At 33.1% G+C, this 23705-nt stretch overlaps 2 protein-coding genes across 4 annotated transcripts in view; one reads left to right on the forward strand and one right to left on the reverse strand.

Annotated features, from left to right (window-relative positions):
• The window catches only part of LOC106065426 (hemicentin-1-like), a 93221-nt gene extending 79743 nt beyond the window's left edge, over positions 1-13478 (forward strand). For 2 of the 3 annotated variants that reach the window (XM_056039861.1, XM_056039862.1), the window contains 16 exons: positions 280-417; positions 925-1080; positions 1221-1424; positions 2121-2183; positions 2430-2549; positions 3270-3404; positions 4097-4216; positions 4335-4454; positions 4628-4759; positions 5461-5589; positions 6942-7064; positions 8507-9013; positions 9332-9454; positions 9801-9927; positions 10490-10655; positions 12114-13478. In XM_056039861.1, coding sequence (XP_055895836.1) covers positions 280-417; positions 925-1080; positions 1221-1424; positions 2121-2183; positions 2430-2549; positions 3270-3404; positions 4097-4216; positions 4335-4454; positions 4628-4759; positions 5461-5589; positions 6942-7064; positions 8507-9013; positions 9332-9454; positions 9801-9927; positions 10490-10655; positions 12114-12326 — 2576 coding nt within the window. In that variant the 3' untranslated portion in view covers positions 12327-13478. The remainder of the gene's footprint in view (positions 1-279; positions 418-924; positions 1081-1220; positions 1425-2120; positions 2184-2429; positions 2550-3269; positions 3405-4096; positions 4217-4334; positions 4455-4627; positions 4760-5460; positions 5590-6941; positions 7065-8506; positions 9014-9331; positions 9455-9800; positions 9928-10489; positions 10656-12113) is intronic. The other variant, XM_056039863.1, reaches the window with a different exon arrangement.
• Positions 13479-16269: 2791 nt separating this feature from the next.
• Positions 16270-23705, reverse strand: part of LOC129928023 (beta-1 adrenergic receptor-like) — a 28538-nt gene continuing 21102 nt past the window's right edge. The window contains exon 3 of the mRNA XM_056039888.1: positions 16270-16810. Within this exon, the coding sequence (XP_055895863.1) occupies positions 16485-16810 (326 nt within the window). The 3' untranslated portion in view covers positions 16270-16484. The remainder of the gene's footprint in view (positions 16811-23705) is intronic.

A 23705-nucleotide genomic window follows, 5' to 3' on the forward strand; every position in this document is an offset into this window, starting at 1 on the left:
CAACTTTTTTGTCATAAAGGAAAAAACACCAAGTAGCCCTGCACTAACAGATGTTTATTTACTTAAAATACTTTGACCTTTATTAACATGCCAAGACCTACATATTTTAACTATTCAAAATCCACTGAAATGCATGTAAATGTTCACATCTCGTATGTTCATATCTCATCAGTTTGTTTTGTTTGGTAGAGACATAATTATAAAGTCATCAAACTTGTTACACTTCGCTCTTTGATAATATTGTTATTTAAAAGAATCTATTTGCTCTGATGTTTACAGCCAAGTATCTTCAACATTTGGTCTCCCTGTTGACTCCTGTCTATTGGTCGACTGCACAAGAGATTGATGGAGCTATGAATGGTTACACCTTGACTAAAGGAAACTTCACAAGGGAGGTCCAGGTGGAGTTTGCCACAGGTAAGGGAAAACATTGCTTAACCAGGCAGAAGACGGGCTTGCTGTAATTATACATACTTGTAACTGTTGTTGTTTTTTTTTATGGACATTAAGATTTACTAAAAATGTTCAATTAGTATATTATATCTTTATCTTACTAGCAATATATTCAATTATACTAACCAAATAACACTTTTGTGACAGTGTTTGCTTTCTCATCAGAATGTTGTTATATTTTGTTTCTGAAATAATTAGATACACTAAAGTTGTTAAATGAAAACATTTACTTTAAGTATAAGATTTAAAAAAATAAATGTAGTGAAATGGTAACAACTTTGTGTTTCAGTCTTCTCACTGTAACATCATTGCATCAGTCCAAATGATCTTAGCACCACTCTCCTTATCTCCTTTTTACTCTCAGTTAGGGCTAAACCAAACTACTTGTATTTATTGTTGAACTAGGGCTCAATTTTAATATAATTCCCATCTATAATATACTTGGATTGTTGTCCTTGACACATTGTTTAGGTGAAGTCTTGAAAATGTCTCACTACATCAGTGGCACTGACTCCAAGGGAAATCTTCAGTTTGATGTGATCATTAGAGGAGAGGTGCCAGAACTGGGTCCATTTAAAAACATCCACCTCAGACCATTCCAGGAGGAATACATTCAGACAGGTCCAGGTAAATGTTGACCTACTATTTTTTGGTGAAATTGTATTTTTAATAGCACTTTCAGTTTTTAAGATCATTAGTAATGTAAAAGTGGTTTTTCCCCTTTTCTGCTGCCTAAAACATACTGAAGTAATCTATCTTTGTCCTAGGTACAATTTATGCTCACTCCTCACGATCCTTCAGTGGAGATGGTGTCATTCTCCCGTATGCCTGGAACCACACCATCAACTATGAGAGCACTCTGGGTCAGATGCCATACTTGGTCCAGCAGCTGACTACTAAAGGACTACAAGTGGAGATAGTGCCTGGGGATGATGCTATCTCTTATGTTATAGAGGCTTCCATTGGACCAGGTCAGTAAATAAATATAGCAGTAAATACATCAAAAGCAAAACTTTTGCTTCATTTTTGGCAATAAAATTGCTGTACATAAAATGATTAGATATCAATGTGTTGAACATTTCATTTATTATGTTTATTTTTACAAAGCTTATATCAACTTTGTCTGTCTATCTGTCTGGTAAAAAGTTTGAACATGTTTTTTCTCCCATTTCCCATTCTCGGATCAAGTTAAAACTTTACACAATTATTTATTAAATCTGAAAAGATATAATTCAGTAAAAAAAAATTACCAATTAGTTAATTAATTGTTTGTGATTAATTATTTTGTTTGATATGAAAATAAGGGGAATAAATGCTATTTAATGAGAGATGTGGATGTATGTATGGATTCAATCCCTTTATTACATTTTGACACTTTTTTTCTCCCACTTCCCATTCTCAGATTAAGCTAAAATTTTGCATAATTATTCATAGTCGATGATAATACACTAATGATTCAAAAAATTAACCACTTATTTAGTCATTTAGTACTAATAAATTAATTTTGTTTTATATAGAAGAAAGAGAACTAAACCCTGTAATTTTCAGATAAATAGCAGTAATTAGTGATGCTTTCCCTTAAATAAGCTTCGTTTTTAAAAAGTACTCTTTTTTTTTTTTTTTTTTGCTTTGCTTTTGTGAGTTTATACTCTTTCTCTGACATTCAGGTAAGCCAAGCAATAGATGTCCTACAGGCTTTCAACTGGAGTCAAGACAATCTTACTGTAAAGGTAGGGACTCTGTTTTTTTACGCAATAAATCATGTCAGTTTAGTAAGTGTTTTTTTGTTTGTTTGTTTTTTATAATGATTAGTAACTAGACTCTGATTCTTTACGCAATAAATCATGTTAGTTTAGTAAGCGTTTTTTTGTTTGTTTGTTTGTTATAATGATTAGTAACTAAAGTTGGTAACATGTATGTATTCTTCATCATCACTTCTGTTGTACATTATTTTCTATTCACTATTGTCGTCTCAGATGATGATGAGTGTGCACAGTCCAATCCTTGCAGTCATATTTGTTTGAATGGGCCAGGCAGTTTCACATGCTCTTGTCCAATTGGATTTTTACTGTCACAAGATTCTAGAACTTGTCAAGGTAAAGAAATCATTTACATTTCATGACAAATTCATATAGTCAATGACAGGATAGATATGTCTAGAAAATAACATTGTGCTATATGTGTATTTCTCAAAATAATTTTTAACTCAGTTTTAATTTTCTCTGATATTATGCTATAGTCTACTAGAACATAATATGAGGCTTTTTGGCTTTAGTAGCTAGAATTTCAGATTTAAAGACTAGATATTTATTCATCATACAGATTATGTTTACTGTTATGTTCTTATTTGGGACTGAGTGTAGGTGTTTTATTACAGTCTCACATTTGAATATTAACATGGGATTTTTAAGTCCGGCATTGAAATTCACATGTCTACATGGATTTAGCCAGTCCTGTCTGGCTTGTTGACATGGACATTGTCAAGATATTAACTTGAAGTTTTTCTAGTACTATTGCAGCATAATTTTTTGCTTATAGCTACTTCGTTGACTAAATTTGCAAGACCTTACACTAAGATAAACCAGAGGCACTTAATTTCTGTCATGAACTAACTTACTATCTCACACTTTTCTCATTAATTCTGGTATTGAGTTCAACTAATTAGACTAATTATTTTCAATTCTTGAGGCAAACATCATGATCCACTATTTATATATTTAAAACTTTGTTTTAGTGTCCCAAAACATATATATAAGCATACCTAAGTGTTAAATCAACTGGTATCCTCTTCAGTGTTAGCATTTCTATTCTTTTAGATATCAATGAGTGCAGTCTAAGTCAGACAGACTGTGGGCCTGATATGGACTGTCTCAACACTCCTGGGTCATTCCGCTGTGTCAATGCATGTCCTAAAGGATTTAAAAGAGATGAGAAAGGGGATCTTTGTGTTGGTAAGTTGAAACTTTGCTCAGATTCAATGATACTGATATTAATTGAATGAGAAACCTGACTACAGTTATTAACTTAGAAGTTTGTATGTTTTTTTTTATTCTTAATGAGCAGTCAGCGAGACAGATATTGGTCATTAGTTTCTGTTTGGACAAAAGTATCTAGTGGCTTTTGAAGAATAGGAAGTATGACCCAGCACTTAATATTTTTCATATCCAAGTCAGGTGAACCCATGATCTACTGGAACTTGATTAAAATACACTTTGCTTAAGTAGCCTCATTAATGAGGTTCATGAAGTAGTTAGACTCAGGGGTTCACCAAAAGTGACTGTAGTTCTAAGTGTTATTTCTTGAAATAGCTTTGTATCTTTCATTCAAATTACAGTTGTAAAGGGCTTTAGATTTGAAATATTAAGAATGAGCATTTGTTTGTTCTAATTGACTAAAAGTTGACTTTTAAAATCTTTTGGGGTTTTTTTTTTTGGTATTGCCAAATATTCCCACCACCTTTTCTTGAGTTTTTTTCTTTTTTTGACTTAAGTACACAACATTCAGTATTAACTTTCTTTTTTGTGTAATAAGTCAGATTGTTCAACCATTTAACTTAGAATTTATACATGGCATTCAAATGTTTATTTGTCTAGAATTATTTTAAAATAACTTTTTTTTACGTACTCACATTTTGTTTAACCAGATCGTAATGAGTGTATTGAAAACCCAAGTATATGTGAACAAAGCTGTCAGAACCTTGTTGGAAGCTACAGGTGTACCTGTCTGCCTGGATATAGACTTGGAGATAATGGAAAATGTGTTGGTAAGTTCTTTCAACCACATTCAACTAGACATTTAATGCACTGTTTCTAACAAAAAAAAAAAAACAATTTGACTTACGTATGTTTGGCTGAAGAAAGTGTTTTCCTTTTCTTCAACAGACCTAGATGAGTGTGACATGATCACATCTCCCTGTTCACATACATGTGTGAACACAAAGGGCAGTTTTATGTGTTCCTGTCCTTCTGGCTATCAACTTTTGAATGGTCGAGTCTGTAGAGGTACACAAGCTCTCTTTTAGTGTACTTTTCAAAGTTATTTATTACTGTTGATGAATTAGTAATTTTCTTGAGCTATACATTTTGTACTTATATTTCATTTAACAATTGTACAAAATGTATTTTGTTTAATAAAGATTTGAGATAAAACTTTTCTTGTTCTGGAATATATTTAGACATAAATGAGTGTTATGAAGGGGGAAGTAACTGTCGATCTGGTGAGGAGTGTATCAACAAAGAAGGAAGCTTCACTTGTCTAAAGACATGTCCTACAGGCTACAAGAGGACAGAGTCAGGTCAATGTCAAGGTAGGCCTATTTTTTTCTTTATAGTATTATGCCATTAATGTGAATTAATTTTGTTCATAGCATGTTGACAGTTTCATATTTTTGTATCTTATTCTTTATTTGATTTCTAGGGGGTACCAATTTGATTTGGATCAACTCATAGATTTATTAAAAATCTAATTTAAAATTCTTATACCCATTAGGATTTGTTATTTATTTAAACACAATTTAGAAAGACAATTTAGAAAGACAAATATTTTTTCACTCATTAAGCACTCATTGAAACTTTTCTAATGTGTACTATCAGAAACACTAAAGTTGCAAATCTATTTGCAAATGATTTTATATGTTCTTAATTTAAATGTTTATTTGTCTAGAATTATTTTAAAATATATAACATTTTTATTACATATCGGTACTCACATTTTGTTTCACAATTAGTGAAAAAGAACTTAAGCTATCTTCATCTCTGTGTAGCAATTTTCAGCACTCTGTTTCAAATTGTTATCATCCCTTTCAGTACCCATAACCTTTCACACTACACATAAACTCTACCAACTGTTTGTATACCTCTTAGAAATTATTATAAAACCTTGCCTATCTATTTTACACTATGACTAGTTTAAAGCCTATCAAAGTGAAAGTAACTTCATACAAAATACTATAAACTTTATTCACTGTTAAATGTATAAGCTGTACCTAGTGTTCTATAATCTGTCCAGATATTGATGAATGTGGGGAGAGACAACATAAATGTTACTACAACCAACTCTGTGTCAATACTGATGGTGCCTACCGCTGTGACTGTCCTGCAGGGTTCACTTCTCGAGGGCCAGGCCAACCATGCATAGGTATGTCTCATTACTAATAAATCATTCCAAAAAATCTCTACTTTAGTTGTGAGACTTCTATTATTTCCTATTTAGAGTCTATGGAGTAGAATGTTGCTTTTAGATCAATTACATTTAATGTTGATTTTCAAGCTGTACAAAACACAGAAAAATATGTCCTAATCCTTTGCATATGTTGAAACGAATGTTCATAGACAATTTTTGTTTCACTATTGATAAATATTAATTGATTTTATATTGGCTTCAAGTCACATCATATCTTGACCTTTTGATCCTATTTCCCCAATGTTTTAATGAAGTTATTTTCAATTTGTTGTTTTTATATCTTCTCCCCCATACATTCTCTGATCCAGTTGATACTTATACAATTATTAAGTGTACCTAACAAACATGAATCAATTAACAAATTAATTATTGGTAATTAATTATTTTGTTTGATACCAGATAAGGGAAATAAATTCTACATTATTGATATATATATATATATATATATATATATATATATATATATATATATATATATATATATATAGTTGTAAAGGTGGAGTTCTTCCTTATATATATTAGCTTTTTTTTTTTTTTTTTTTAAAGGATTTTTTATATTTTGCTTAAATCTGAATTTTATTTCAACTTAACAGAAGACTTGGATTGGATTTTGTAAAAAAAAAAAATGTATACTTTAAATTAAATATTTTTGTAAATTATGTGTAGAAAAGTTATTGTAAATTGCAATAATTGTAATTCATATGAAATGAGTTTAACATTACAAATGATCATACAACATTGACATTGAATCATCTAAAACAGTGATGCCCAAAATACGGCCCGCGGGCCAGACAAGGTTCCATCTGGCCTGCCGAAATGGTCGGCACAAAGAGTAGAAAATCCCCCTCTTTTCCAAAATAAAACAACAAAATGTTGAGAAACGTATCTACTTTAGGGCCCTCTGATGGATTGGCACCATGACCTTAATCATTTAGTTTGTGCGCGAATAAAAAGATTTTTAAACTGATCCTAGAAATTGGAGGATCGATGGGAATATTTACTAAAAAGAGACAAGAAAATGAATCGTTGGCTAGCTAGCTAGCTATAATTTTGCTCACATTTTAAGTAGAGATATCCCATTAATTAATATAAGCACAGTAAGTAGTAACTACTAGATCAACCGGTTTCTATTAAGATTGTTTTTAGGTCAATTTCTTTTCATTTTTGTACCTTTTCATTAATTTGGCCCGCAGGTTGAATTAGGTTGGGCATCACTGATCTAAAACATTGTGCTAAAGAAATAACAATTAATGGTTTGGATTTTTAAAATGAAAAGATAAGGAACAGTAGTTCACTTATTGTTCCAGATATTGATGAATGCCGACTTAGTCCCCGCGTCTGTCTCTATCGTTGTCGCAATACTTGGGGCAGCTATGAGTGTCTGTGTCCACCTGGGCAGCTGCAGCTTGCAGACAGGAAGTCTTGTGCTGGTTAGAGTGCTGCTGTAGCTATTACATATTGCTTGTGACCTTTGTCTTAGTCTATTAATACCTTTTTTTTTTCTTTCCTAAAAACTAATTGTGTTTTTTTAAATGATGAAAACACTTTTTTAATACAGGAAATGTATTGATGAAATATAGAAATCAAAATGTTTTAAATCAATTTTGAATCTCATTTATATATCTTGTTTTTCAAAATGTAAACAAGGATCTCAAATTGTCTTTAGAAGGAACAATCTGTCATTGCTAAGCTATTTATAAATGTATTCCTTTGTTCATAGTTTGACTTTATGTATTACACTAAGTTCAGTTCAGTGTCCGACTTTAAATATTATGTTGAGTGCTTTGATGTTTGTATACACATAACTGTTGTTGAAACTTTGCTCCCTCACTAAAATATGTAGAAACACAATTTAGATTAATTTGATCTACTTGTTATAAATGTGTAGGAGTTAAAGTTGTTAAAGACAAAACATATTTAGGACACTTCGAAGTTGTCAAGAGTTAACACTGCTCTCAATAGACCTTATAACATTGCTTTCCAGTTTCCATTTACTGTCAATATTATAAAATCATTCCATAAATGTTAACAATTAAAATTTGTACATATTTATTTTTAGTAAATAAAAAAAGTAATATTAAATAGACATTTTTCAACCTTTGCATGGAATAGAAAGCCTTATTATGTAGGCTTTTTTTTTCAATAATTGTATCTAAACCAAGTCCTAGATTTGATTTGTTTCAACATTGTATTGCTGTGTTTAAAGTGATTATTCAAATGTCAATCCCTTTATTTTTTTTTACTTTATATGTTCAACTAACACAAAATGAAAAAGTGGTTTTATATTAACTGTATATCATAGTGTGACTAGTCATGTGATCAATAGTTGATTGTGAATGTAGACATTTTCTAAGGCCTGCACTAAGCTAATCTATTTTTTACAAGCATGTTGTAAGCTGCATTGGATGTCATTTTTGTTCTACTAGTCACATTGTTCTATGTCTAAAGAATGAATGTAAAGTAACCTTGATGTTGTCTCTCTTATTGTTATCCTACAGAAATAGAAGCATGTCCTTGCTTTTATTATCAATGTTCTTCTAAATGATTGTTTATAAAAAAAAATATATATAATATCTGACATAGGAAAAACATCTATCTGCTAAAACAAGGTTTTCAATTGAACAAAAAAATAATTCATTGCTCCTCAGTAATTTTTAAATTAATACAATCTGTAATAAATTCTTAAAAGCAATTTTTACAAACTCAGAAATGAAAAATTTTCATTATTTTCATGACTTATTAAACTTATTCATATTAAACTTTGACAATTTTTCTTTCATTGGCTTAAGGACTATTAGTGTGAAGGAAGTGGCTGTCATGCTTTATTCCTGTGATGCTGTCAGTTTCTGACACTATTCACATTTGATTCTAGGTTTGGAATTTCTTGAGCCTGGTCGAGTTCTTCCAGCAGATGATGAGGCTTTCAAAAAAATGAAAGCTCAGCAGCAATTCCTTGAAGACTTGGCAAACAGGCAACATCTTGAAGAACAGCTGGCTCAGCAACAGCAGATGGCAAGGCAACAGGAGGAGAAAAGGAGTTCCGAAACCTCCGCCCTTAGTCTGGAGTCAATAACTAAAAAGCCACGAAGGAAAACTGTTGTAGCCAGGAAACCCAAACCCCTTCAGATTAATGGAAAGTTGAAAAAGAACCAAGGATTATCTGCCCTGGAGTCTGCTGACAAAGAATCAGAAAAATATGGATTCTATGTGTTAAATACTCCTAGAACAATGGACTTGATGACAACATCAAAGTATGAGAAGTATTACTTTCCAACACCCAAGTCTTGGCGAAGAAGAAAGAACAGAAATTTATTGTCCATTCCTGATAGTTGCCCAGAAGGTTTCCAGAAAGATTCTAATGACCAATCCAGTTGTATAGGTGATTGATATATTTCTGATATTTTAGCCATTAATCTTTCAGTTTATGTTTGTGTTTTTATCTTGCCTTCTTTTATACATATATATATTGATTCTAGTTAGTTTGTGTCTTTAGCTCTAGCCAGCACTTAATCAGCACAAGTTTCCAGATTGTCAGTTACTTTTTTTTTTAAGTGTTCAATGGAAAAAAATACAAATTAACTAGCCCTTTTTTTCACTAACAACTTAAGTAAGTAAGCTCTACTAATAGCAATAAGATTCATTTCATTAGCACATTGTCTTGAGCACTCCACATGATGTGATATTTATTGTGTTTTAGATCGGGATGAATGTGCTGAGGTGGTATCAGTCTGTCAGCATAACTGTACCAACACAAGAGGAAGCTATACATGCTCATGTCCACCTGGATATAGGTTGGAGAAAGATGGTTACTCTTGTAAAGGTTGGTGCTTTGGAGCAATTAGATTTGGTCTTTAATTTAATTGCATTGATGTTATTGAATATAAAATGGGATCATTCTATTCTATTACTGATCTTATAGTTAAAAACCAATGTGTAACTGTTGAAGTATTGAGAAATGTATTTTTACCTATCATTTCTGATTTGTTCATTTTGCATTCTAATTGAGTTACAAGCTCTAACAGACATTATGTTAACAATGTAGTTTTCAAGTAGCTTTCATTGACATTATAAAGGAAAAGACATTATACTTATCACATAGTCTGTCTGTAGACTTATGTATTGTATGTATACTGTAGACTGAATCATATCAATACTTTTGACTTCAGATATCAATGAATGTGTTGAACAAAATGTGAACTGTGGTCCAGAGAAAATGTGCTTCAACCAGAGAGGTTCTTATACTTGTATAGACATCCCATGTCCTCCTGATTATGCAAGAGATCCTACTACAAAGTAAAATTTATTCTATTTTCTGTGTGCATAACTGAGACCTGTTTTGTAACAGAATTGAGAAAACTAATCAATATGTAAATGTCACATGTATGAGTTCAAAGTACAAACTACATTGTCAGAAACAGTTTTGATATGAAGTGTTTCAATAGTTTGTTTTTAAATGACAAAATAAAACAACACAATCTTTTTTTAATTAGACCAAGATAAATACAAGAACAGAATATGAAGGTAGCCAGCTGGCATAAACTGCATGGGTTTGCAGTTCAAATCCAGATGTAGACTAGGAACTGTTTTATTCAAGATGTAACTTGAGTTGTCTCTTCTGAGCATCTAAAGGGCAGCACAAAAACTTGACCACACATATACAAAGGGCATTCGACCACAGTAAACTGAGCATGCTTTAAAATATATGGAGACAGACTATATAAAAAATAAATCATTTAATGGAATATGTTTTCATTTTTGTCAAAGCCCAGGATTATTGAATTATCTTTGTTTTTTATATTGAAATGAAGATGTTAAATGATTGAAAGATTTTGTATTTTCACTTTGATTCTTTTAGCTACTGTGTGTTGGAATGTGTTGACCCTAATATCCCTTGTCCACCTGGAGCCAAATATGCAGACATAATAGAGTTCAAGACCATTGCCTTACCTGCAGGCAGCAAAGACAGGCAGGACTTGATTCGCTTGACTGCATACAATCAACATGATCAATACTTACCTTATGTAAGTAGTCCTCAACTATAAACAAATAGAATACTGAACATTGGAGCAAAAATGTCAAATCAAATATATCCAGAAATTTAAAAATTAAACTAATAGTAATAATAAACCACAGAATAGAGTAGAAAGCAATAAAGTTGTATACTAGCATCTTGCAAACTAAATGTAGATATACCATAAATTAAAAATTGTTATGTACGATATATAATTTTAAAAAAAAATATGTTTACTTACATTTTAAATTTATTTGCTTAAATTTTTCATAGAAATTATTCTAAGTATATTTATTATTATACAAGTAACTATACTTTTTTTTTTTAAATTTATTAAAAATTTATCTTGTGAAATAAACTGTCAAATTGCACAATTTTATCAAATATTTGAATCTATATTACAATTGTTAGATAACTGAAATCATTTTAAGTAATTACATTTTGAATCCAGTCCTACCATACTTCTGTAGTAGTATTTTATTAAAAGTTTATTTATTTTGCAACTATTTCAATTATCTTTAACCCTGGGTTCATCATTATGACTTCTGGTTAGCATAACCCAATCCCTTCTTTCTTCCTGGTCACTATCCTTAGTCTAGAGAGAAGCCAGTCCACTCTTTCATGTTGTTTAATCAGAGATTGGGTTTGAATCACTTTTCTCCCACCATTTTTTGTTTTTTGGATATTCTTTTTTATGCTCCATACATGGCAATGCTCTTTTTGTCACCACCACCAATGACTGCAGGATGAAATATCTTGTTTCCATATACAAAAAATGTTGTTTTAGATTTGGATTGGTTTCAACATTTAAATATATAGAAAATAAGTTTAAAGATTATAAAGAAATGTATACAAAAATCTATATTTAAAAAAAAAAGTGTTTCATGAACAAGGGAATTAATTCTAGTAGTTTAAGTAACAACAGCACTAGGTAGAAGAAAAAAAAGGATGCACTTTAGGCAAGCATCAAGCAATGAGTTCTTGTGTTGTTTTCATCTAATTGTATTTCTTAATATCTTCACATTTTTATTTTGAATGTTACATTGTGTTCAAGAGAATTCAGATGATCAGTTTATTGTCTGTGTTCCACAGTTTCCTTTGAAACTGGAGTCACATTATGAAATTAACAAACTTTATGTTTTCAACACCATGACTGTTATTATTGAAGATTTACATATTATGTTAGGAACTCATTTTTATTTATATTATTGTTAAGAAGTTGTAAGGCTTAAAATGAGGTGAGCTAAAACAAATACATTTATATATATATATCTGTCTGGGGAGATAGATTTTTATTTTGGACACAGAATAAAATATATATATATATATATTAGTTATATTCATTTAAATCCTAAGACATTACTTTTTCAAGCTCCACCCAGCAGACAATTTTTTAAAATTCATTTCAATGTCATATAATTTGTTCATTATAAATTTTTAAATACTGACCATGTTTAATTATCCACAGACTGTCTTTACTGTACTGTTAAATGATCCCCAAATGGAGTTTCTGATCAGAACAGATGAAGGCCGGGGCATTGTGTACACCATGGAGCCTCTCAAGGACAGTTCTACTTACATGATTACAGTTCGAGCACGCTCATATGACAGCAGCAATCGCCATATACAGTATCAGACCACATTCATCATTCACATCTCAGTCTCAGCATACCCCTACTAATAGGTTGTAGATTGTTAACCATATACAGTATTAGACCACATTCATCATTCACATCTGAGTCTCAGCTAACCATGATTGATATGCTGTAGATGATAGTATCATGTTACATCACTGTGGCCCATTAGCTGTCTCTATATATAGTTCAACGATATTTGCACTCAAGCCAGTATTCAAGTTCTATTGAAAACATTTATTGCTAGTGTGAATGTTTCGATAATGACATCTTGAATAGATCCACATATAGGCAGAACATAATTGTATCTTTGACTTTCAAATCGTCTTCTCCTTATCATTTAACACCTTTTGAACATTTGTTTAAAGGTGTACAATTACATTTTTAGACAATGAACAAAATGGTCCCACTTGTAAGTACAAAAATGTGTTGATTTTTTTTTTTCTATTGTCATCTTCATTTTTATTAATGATACACCTAGTTGTTTTTTTTTAATGAAGTCAAGCTCAAATCTTAACCAGAGACTTAATATATCAGTAACTATCAATTCTACACAACATTATTGGTAGCCTCTTCTTTTGTTTTTATTTATGTTAGTAGGAATAACCATTTTATTGAGTTGAATTCTTATGGACACAATGTTTGCTTGGTTCATTGCTGAATGTAAAAGGATGATTGCTCTATATGACATATTCTATAATAACTGGTCATGTGTATTTGTTGTTGTATGTGTATATGTGCTTCAGACTTATTCACCTAGTACTTTTAACATGTGCCTTACATTTGATGGACATCAAACCATGTCGTTGTCTTTACCTTCTTTGAAGTTGATTTTGTATCACAGACATTTTGGGGGGTTCATCTTTGTAAAAACATATTCTTTGTATAGTCTCTAAATGGTTGTTACTTAACATTGTTGGGTTGTTGTTTTTTAATATATATTGTTGAAGGAATATCAGTTAATTATCAATAAAAAAAATAATTTTGTGTACATCTGATCAAAGCTTGTATTTAATGGTACTTTATACACCTACAAAGAATACTTTGTATCCTGCAATAAATACATAACATTGTTGTCTGGATTTATTGGCAGTACTTCAATGTTATGCCTAGTAGTTTGAATTCCTTGGAAAAACTTTTGAACTATTTCTTTATTTCATGGGTTCATATTTTTTTAAAATAAAAATATAATAAAACTAGTAGCTTGGTTTATCTATTTGAATGTCAGTCTGTGTCTGATACAAATGTTTATTACTGAAATTAATGTATGCTTTTAGTAGACTGTTTGAAAGTAGTGGATTTTATGAGTCCTATCAGTTCATTGTATCCAGTCACATACAATGACAAATTTGAGCTCCAAACATTTTGAACCAATGATCCTGAGTTTGAAACCAATGTGTCCACACTATAAAGACATTTATTGAAGAAGTAAAGACAGTTGGTTATTCCAGCTGGATTCATACTTTTCTATGTACTTGCTACGCTACAGAAAAAAGGTGAGATCTATAAAACTTTGTATGCTTCAACACTATTTTTATGAGATTACTTAAAATAAAAGCCATGCTAATAATTTATAAGTAATTTTATAAAAGCATACAAGTTACAAAACTTTAGGAGTGTAGCAACAACAAAATACAGTGGCATAGAAAAAGAAGAGAAAGCCTTATGGAGAAATATGTATCCTTAAGAAAAAGAGGAATAAGGGAGGAGATAATGAAATAGAAAACAGGAATGCCTTAGCTAAAGATCAAAATATCTCTTTTACTAGACGAGTGGCTAGTGTGTAGGCTTGAGAAGGCTGTTCGGCCTTGAGTTTGAATTCAAGTCGTTCAACTTTTTTTTGGTAATAAATGCATTTTAAGAGAGATCACGGTAACATTCCCCCAGATAACCCTTCTTTCTCCCAGCCCATTCTTTCTCCCAGCCCGTTCTTTCTCCCAGCCCATTCTTTCTCCCAGCCCCTTCATTTTCCCAGCCCGTTCTTTCTCCCAGCCCGGCCCTTTTCTCAACTGGTCCAGACAAGTGATAGGATCATAGCGTAGCGAGACATGTGATAGGATCATAGCGTAGTGAGACATGTGATAGGATCATAGCATAGTGAGACATGTGATAGGATCATAGCATAGTGAGACAAGTGATAGGATCATAGTGTAGTGAGACAAGTGATAGGATCATAGCGTAGTGAGACAAGTGATAGGATCATAGCGTAGTGAGACAAGTGATAGGATCATAGCGTAGTGAGACAAGTGATAGGATCATAGCGTAGTAAGACAAGTGATAGGATCATAGCGTAGTGAGACAAGTGATATGATCATAGTGTAGTAAGACAAGTGATAGGATCATAGCGTAGTGAGACATGTGATAGGATCATAGCGAAGTGAGACATGTGATAGGATCATAGCGTAGTGAGACAAGTGATAGGATCATAGCGTAGTGAGACAAGTGATAGGATCATAGCGTAGTGAGACAAGTGATAGGATCATAGCGTAGTGAGACAAGTGATAGGATCATAGCGTAGTGAGACAAGTGATAGGATCATAGCGTAGTGAGACAAGTGATAGGATCATAGCGTAGTGAGACAAGTGATAGGATCATAGCGTAGTGAGACAAGTGATAGGATCATAGCGTAGTGAGACATTTGATAGGATCATAGCGTAGTGAGACAAGTGATAGGATCATTGCGTAGTGAGACAAGTGATAGGATCATAGCGTAGTGAGACAAGTGATAGGATCATAGCGTAGTGAGACAAGTGATAGGATCATAGCGTATTGAGAAAGCTAAAAGCTTGTAATTGTACTGTAGACAACTTATTTTGTTTGAATTTCAATTAATTTTTTTATAACTTATTTATTACATTTAGTTAAAGTATATTAGGGCATCAACTAATTACTGGCCTTTTAACACCAAGTGTAGTACGCGACGTTTGACATGTTTGTTCTTGTGACTATGCTTGTATCAAATCATTCCGTCTGTCTGTTTGGTAAAAATCTTGTTCGCGTTATTTCTCCCTCTTCCCATTCTCGGATCAGGTTAAAACTTTGCACAATTATTCATTGTCGATGACAACACATGAACCAATATAAAAAAAAAAGTAACCAATTAATTAATTAATTAGTCGTATTTAGTTAATTTTGTTTAAAAATAGAAAATGTACTAAGCAATGAGTAGATAAGCCTTGTGTAGATAATTAGATCATTCTCTAACAATTTTTCGAGAGAGAGCGCAAGGAATGATACTCTGTAACACCGCAATTTCCCTAAATTCATAATTTAAGAAATCAAATGTTGTGAGCGGGAGAGCGGTAAGTAAAAGTACTACTAGAATTCACGGGACCAAAAGATAATGTGCTTGTGTGAGTCTGGGGTGGAGTTATGAAGTGGATCTTTCCTCGTCAACTCGGAAGGCTTACAATGTGCAGTTGTTGTTTTTTTAATAACAAAAATGAAGGTTCCGGAGAAAGTGATAGGGCTGTTGAATTTCATTGAAACATATACACAAACTGACGGGCTAAAAAGTATGTTTTCGTGGGTTGTTAAAATGTGTCCCGTTTATTGAAATAAAAAAAAAAGAAGGGGATGTCCCGGCAATAAACAAACAATATAAAGCCTGGGAACAAATCAAAGGGCATAGCTGGTGTGTACTGCAAGTACTATTATAGATTTAGAATACGGCAAACAGTTATCTTATCTTACCTTTAAAAATATAGATGTTTATTCAAATACGCATGTCCCTTGGTCAGTCTAATCATGCATGCAGAGGCGTAGTGAACAAAATGTGCGCCCGGGGAAAGAAACTTCTTGCCTCCCCCCCCCCCCTTTTTCCATGAACATCACATAATAAAATAAAAAAAAGTATTTAATAATAATGTAAGACAAATAATCTTAGAATGTATTACCTAACTAAAATATCTACAATATTTTTTTGGCGCCTCTAAGTGTGGCGCCCCCCCCCCCTGAAAGTGGCGCCATGGGCATCGTTCCCCCCTTGCGCCCTCTCGCTACGCCTCTGCATGCATGTTAATCAATGGCTTAAACTCTGCCAAGTCACTGGTTTTCCTGGCTGACTCAGACAGCACATTCCATGCTCTAACATCACTAGTGTACAAATTTGTCCTACCATGCGGAACAAGGAATTAATTTTTATAATAATAGTTTGAAAAAAAAAGCACTATAACAATTATAAACAAAAGAGCGAAAGTCTTTGATCACTTCAGATACGATGTATTGGATACAGCAGCCAATGGCGAAACCTGATCGTTGGATTCTGTTTTCCTACAAACGTTCAAACCCAGAAGCTTCAAAAATGTATGCCTAAACTGTCTTTTAAGAATGGCGAAAATAATAAAGTTCATTCCGGAGTTCATAATGGCTACCAAGTTCAGAAATCGATAAATCTCTCCTGGAACGTTGTAGAAGTAATCCAACCCCAAGCAGACGACAACTGGCGTCAGGCAGACAAAGAAGACTCCAAACACGACGAAAAAGAACTTCACGCTTTTCCATGCACTTTTCCTGGTTGACAGATTTCTCCCTAGAGAGAGAGAAAAAAAGGAGGGGGGGGAGGAAAACAAAATGTTACACACTAGAATTCAGTTCATTTATAAACGACAGTAATGCATCTTCAGCGACTATTGACAGTTCCGATAAGGATTAACAACAGTGGTCAACGAAATATTTTTAATTGGGGTGGGGTGGAAATAAAAAAAGCCTTTTAAGAATTAGGAAAGAAAAGGTAAACCTTTGACACACTAGACTATAAAAACCCAGACCATTACTCTGTGCCAAATCTAAACCTTACCTTAAATTCAATGTTGCTGATAAGATTATCCAAATTCCAATGTAAATGTTCATTGAAAATAAATTCTGACATGTTAAATAAAAAGCTCATGCACTAGCTTAGGCTCCCTTCACTCCCCCCCCCCCCCAAAAAAAAAAAACCGCCAACATCTCCCTAGAGAAAAAAAAAGTTAAAGGCAGCCCATATTTAGTGGGAGCCTAAAGGAAAGACTGTAACTCGCACGGTTCTGTAAGTGCTATCTTTCTGTAACGTTTAATATTGAGCATTGGTTGCTATGCAGTATCAACTTTACAATCACCTTTATTGTGCTCAAAATGTTGCAAAGGCTAATTTTCCTCTGTGTGCAGACCACTTCTTTAATATGTTGTTGTTGTTTTTAGAATTCTAAAGCTACATGATTAATTTCATGAACTGACCTCCGAAGATGGTCTCTAATACTATTTTAATAAGTGTTTATGTTGTGACAAGACTCTATTTACAAAAAATAACTTCATTATTTACAACATTAACGAAGCGGATAATCTCCCCTTTTTTACAGCCGTATAATTAAATAAAATGATGTATAGCCGTTGGCCCAGGGCTGAACTGTGTTGGACAATCAATAGAAACTACAACAGTGCTGTCCAACCCAAGAAACTAGCCGCTGGGCAGACAAAGTTAATTGAAGCTCGCGCAAAGTTTCAACATTTTGTGTACAACAATTTATCGCACATTTTTGTTGTTGTTAGTTTGGTTTAGATGAGCTGTTGAATCAATGCGTTGTTTTTATAATCAACTACATGAATCGATAATAATAATAATAATTGGTAGCGTATAACAAACAAAAATATAATGCAAATAATTTTAATTTACCCCCCCCCCCCAAAAAAAAATGAAAAAATGAACTCGTGTGTTGCTAATTTTTCAGAGAAAAAAAAAAGTTTTAGATACTTCGAAAAAAAAAATGATAAAGAAAGAGAGATATTGAAACTAAATGATGTCAAGTTCGCCATGGGGCAGTGGTCTTCAACGGGGGGCGGGGGGATTTCGTGAAATTGGGGGGGAGGGGGCGCTGGGAGCCAAAGAGGCGGTAGGGGCGCACTGGGCATAAAAGTGGGACGTAGAAATGAAAGAAGAAACTAGAGGTGCACTGTAACAAAACAATTTCTTCAAAGTTAATCTGGCTCATCAATTATAGACAAATTATAGTTTGCTTACTTCTAATTTAAGAAGAAAAACAACGTTAGAAATTTGGCTCGGGTAGCCCTCCTTTTTTCTATCACTTCTTACTCTGTTGCTGTAATCGAAGGGTATCTAGTGTCTTTATTATATTTGATCTACATTTATAAAGATATTAATATGTAAATGTTAATTTAAAAAAAACGCTAAAGCTATCATTCAAATAGAATAATTTAACTTTTTTAAACAATGAAAACATTGATAAAGTCGGTATTGAGGAAAACTCACTGGTATATAAATATATAGTCTAAATCTCTCCTAGTTGTATTGAATTCCCATCAGATAAAAAAGTCTTTCAATAATCTGCTTTGAATGACGTTTTCAAATCAGGTAATGAAACCAAGTCGCTTTCACGAACATATAGCAATACCCAAATAGTAATTTAAGAATATTCATGAACAATTAAATAACTTTCTACTATTCAAACATACTTTAAAAAAAAAAAACGGCAAAGCAGAATATGTTTTAGTGGCCTCTAACAAAAGTTACATAGCTTTTTTTAAAAAAAGAAAAAAATAGGTCTTATGTTTGAAAACTGATTGAAACTGTTAAAAACTTATCTGTGACTCAAAAAAGGCTTTTTTTTGTTTAGTGATGAAATATTACTTCTAAATAGTGTAGTTATGTAGATTATTGCGACATATGGGGCACCATGAGTGGTTGGACGCTACAATGGCTTCAAAAGTAATTTAGAATAAAGAAAACCCAGATCTACCCAACTATTTACATTGTGAGTTTATAAACCCAAGCATCTTGTTCAAATTTTAGCCCACAATTTTATTCCTATTTGAATCTAATTATAAAAATATGAAATAAAATTTTGAAAATAAGCTCATCTTTCAACAGGTTTGTGAAACAAATGATGAGCAACATGTTCAACTCTTATTGTACACTGAGGTTTGCTGCATTTCCAAAGGGAGTTGTGTTGCTCGTTTTTTCAAACTCTTTAAAAAATTTTTTGAGAAACAGGAAGATTCATCGGATGGCAACACAATAGCAGACTCTTTGGCCCACCAGGGAGGGCAAATTCCACTCACTGAACAGGCTGTAAGCTTTCATGAAGCCCTGGCTATAATTCAAAAAACAGAAATGGAAAAGTGGTTTCAGTGCTGGGACAAGTCTCAAAAAGCCCGTGGAGTCTGGGAGCGCATGAAGCGCCCTGACCGCACTTTCCCGTGGTGGAGGCTGTCCAGGCCTGAGCAAGCTATTATAGCACAGTGCAGGACAGGCCATTATCCTGTTGGCTCATATTTTTCGCGGATATAGCCAAATTTTGATTCACGGTGCCCCCGCTGCGGGGAAGAATAGGAAACCGTGCCTCATATTCTGTTTGACTGCCCCAGACTTGCTGATTTCCCTCTCAACAGGTCTGGGAAACCCAAAATTCTCGACCTGTATGGCGACATTTATGCCCTACGCAAGACAGCTGGGTTTCTATCCAGGGCTTTTGCAAGAGAGGATTTAAGCCTCTCAAGCCTTTACTCAAATGGAGCTTGATGATGTTGATGATGATCGGTTAGCAATTATTTCAAGCAGACTAAAAAAAAAAAGATTTGTTTTACATGGTAGTCATCTAACGCAAAAGCATGAAACCAACCTCAGACTGCAAGTGAAGAAATTGACTTGCACTGATTAAATCATTTTCTCTTTTATTGAAATATTAAATATATTTTCAAGGGATTTACAACCTCACATAACATGTTTGTTGGCAATAGACTTACTACCTAAAGACATCGATGTCTATGCAATGCACCTAACAATGCTCTATGAAGAAATGACGATTCGCTTCTAGGATGTAATAAATTGTTAAAAATTAAATATAAATGACAATTTTAAAACATCTGTTACTGATGTTCAAATTGAGTTGCAGAAAAAAAACTTTACAAAATTTTCTAGAAATTTGTCAATCTGTGTCAATCTTTGGGAATAAAATTACTATAGTATAGGTCCTTGGTCACGGTGAAAACTCTAGTTTGACAATTATAAGTTTTCAAAACAAAATTTCTTACACGCTTTCATCGGGTATTGCCTCACTCAACACAAATGTTTATTTGTAGGCTATTGAATATATAAATAGACATTCACGGACATTTTGGGTACCTTTTTTTAAATTTTCTATTAAAAATCCTTTTTTTTTAGCTTGCAAACTTTTCATGGGTGGAAAAATAATTATTAAACTTTCTGTGTAGCCTTCATTACACTGTATTTAATGTTTGCAAACACTCTTAAAATAGTTCTGTGATCTTTATTATAAAGATACGTGAGATATACTAAATAAAAATAATAATGAAAGGAGAAGTATCCATAAAAATTAATCACCCATGGTAAATGGAAGGGGGACAACTCTTGCGTTACTGTCTATAGGGCAAAAAACGTTCTTGAAAGAGATAAAGTGCAGAAATGATATCCATTTTGTAAAAGTACTTCACACATATTAACGTTCCAACAACAGTTGTACTTTGCGCAACGCATGTTACGTGGAATTTCTTTTGCTTGTCAATGATTCTATGTCAATAAATACAAAAGACGGTATCCCGTCAAAATAGCGCGGACAAAATAGCGCCGACAAAATAGCGCGAACAAAATAGCGCGGACAAAATAGCGCCGACAAAATAGCGCGAACAAAATAGCGCCGACAAAATAGCGCAGAAGAAAATATATTTTAGTCATTTTGAAAGAAATACTTTAGATATCGTAAAATATGAATAGAGCCAATATTTTTTTTGTTTTAATGTTATAATTTTTCCGTCATTTTGCAGGAAACACTTTAGATATCTTAAAACATAAATAGGCAAAAATCATAATAAGGTAAACTGAATAATTTCAAAATATAGCATTTATTTACATTATAAAAGTGTACTTTGAAAACACGCAAAGACACTTGTCAAATATACACATACACACACAAACTTTCACTAAGTTAAATTATAGGAAATGTCACGTAGAAATTAAATCACTGGCTTGTTTCCATACATTAGCAATATAGCTGTTAAGTCGTCTGTTAAGTTGAAGGTACTTTGTCTTGCTTGCAGCTTTACTTCGTTCTCCAGCATTGTACCTCAAAATCTTGTTCTCAGTGTTCTCCTGTTCTCTGAGGAAGTGAGAGATTAACTTGTACACATTTGTGTGATGACCGTCAATAGACAGCTGAAATGCCTGGTGCAATCCCTCCACTGAATTGTTTGTTTGTGGTAGATTGTCCTTGGAGTCACTCTGCGGTTTCGTCGTACAAGATGGAATAGATAACCGACAAGTCTGGTCGTAGGGAACACTGTGCTTACTGCATTTTGACTTGCCTTCTCAAAATCTAACATCACACTCAGTTTCCAGAAGTTTCTTGAAGAGTCGAACATAGTCAGGACATGAAATTACTAATAATCCGGTACTTTTATACATATAATATATAAGTCCGCGCTATTTTGTCTTGCGCTATTTTGTCGGGAAATTTTGCGCTATTATGTCGGCGCTATTTTGTCCGCGCTATTTTGACGGGTCACCACAAAAGACACAAAACCATATTTTCATCAAAAATGTTTACATAGGGCCGATAACACCTCACATTTTATTGTTTTGTTTCCTCCCATTCATCTATGTAACTCTACATAGAAGAGTACTGTGCTGTTGTAAGACACTCTCTAAAATATATTTAATAATTTAATTAGTGAAAGTCAATTTCTTTTCTTGCAGACAGGGGATGGCAGTGGGCAGGGTATGAACCCTGGACAATCGAGACAGCCGAACGAGAGTTCAGAGCTCATATCGCACGACCAGGCAACCATAAAATACATAGCCTATATATGATTACCACTTCCTTTATTCTGTACACAGGATAAATCACAAAGCAAGTTATTAGTGATTTTGATGAAAATCTCCAATATTGGCGAACAAAAGCCTGGCCATACCTTAACATTAGTCTCTAAGCAAGAACACTTAAATCATAAGAATTTTTGCTATAATTGACTTTGAATTGTTTGTATTTTATTAACAAACCAAAAAGAAATATCCATTCAGGAAGATTTGCGTCAGAGTGTGAGCGGGTTAATTTGATCTTAACTAGTTACTGAAACCTTAAACTGTAAGAATCTTTTTTTTTTAAAGCAACATTAAATTTATTTTTGGTGCGATTTGTATTTCAAATATCAATTTCAAATTATAACTTTATAGTTTATACGATTGTTTAAAAGTGGCAAAACAATGACTTTTGAGAACTATCTAATATTTAAATAAGATAATGACGTAATATTCTAAATATAATCTACTCGGACTATTGGCCATTGAAGAGGTCGATGAAAGAGGTAAAAAAGTGACAGACACATTCGATGACTCAACAATGCAGACAAGTTCACTGAGCTACTTGAAGCTTTCCATAACAGGATGTTAGAGAAAGTTAGATCACTTGTTGATTTCTTCAAAGACAGTTTCATGGAGTTGTAATAGAGTCAACAAAGGGGTTAGGGAACCAGGAATGGATCTCATTCACCAATCGTAAACAAACAACATTTTGCCACGTGATTCTCTATATCTTCTATACAAATTACGCAATCCATAAAGGCTGTCACGTGATACGTGGGCATTTTCATTGTTTTATCAATATTATCACGTGGCTAAATGTTGTTTGTTTACGATTGGTGAATGAGGTCCATTCATAGCGACCAAACACACATACAGAGAGAGAGACAGGGGGGGGGGGGTATTTGGTTATAAAACAAAATAGCACCCGACAAATCATTTATCAATTAAAGGTTCATCGAATGTAGGAAACATTCAAATGTCAACGGTGTGATGTTGCAGATATTTATAGCAATTGACAAACTGTTTAATGAGAAAATTTCTTTTATACAGTAAAACAAAAAGATTAACAGCTAGATTTTCGGTGTATCCGGATATAAACTTTTTCTTTTTTTTTAAAGGTATATGAACATTTTTGTATGCACGTTTTAGCACTGCAGACATTTTTTTTTCTCTTCTGATAGTTGCACAATGGACCTCATTTACCAACACGTTTTCTTGTTTTTATTATTAAAATTAATTTTGTTTGAAATTCAACAAGAATAAAACTTAAGAATTACACTATACACTGTACGTGTCATCATTTGTAAAACGTTAGACCGTACTTTCTGCTATGCACGAGCGGCATGGCCTTCAACACTACTTTGATGTCTTCAAGACTGTTTGGCCTGATCATTTTGCTGGTCGGCATGGGCCTTTGATGGCACTCCTATTTTTATTGTACTCCTTCCCTCACCCGTTTTTTTTATGGTTACATTGAAAGTTAACGAAAAAGAGGGATGGGAGAGGTTAAGTTAGAAAACATTGATATAATGCGTCATAAGGGGAGACAATTAGCTCGTTAACAAAACTTAATAGAAGTTAACTTAAACACATACACACAGCCGCGAAATAGCAAACC

This window comes from Biomphalaria glabrata, chromosome 9 (genome assembly GCF_947242115.1).
Source record: "Biomphalaria glabrata chromosome 9, xgBioGlab47.1, whole genome shotgun sequence".
In the NCBI taxonomy this organism is placed as follows: domain Eukaryota; kingdom Metazoa; phylum Mollusca; class Gastropoda; family Planorbidae; genus Biomphalaria; species Biomphalaria glabrata.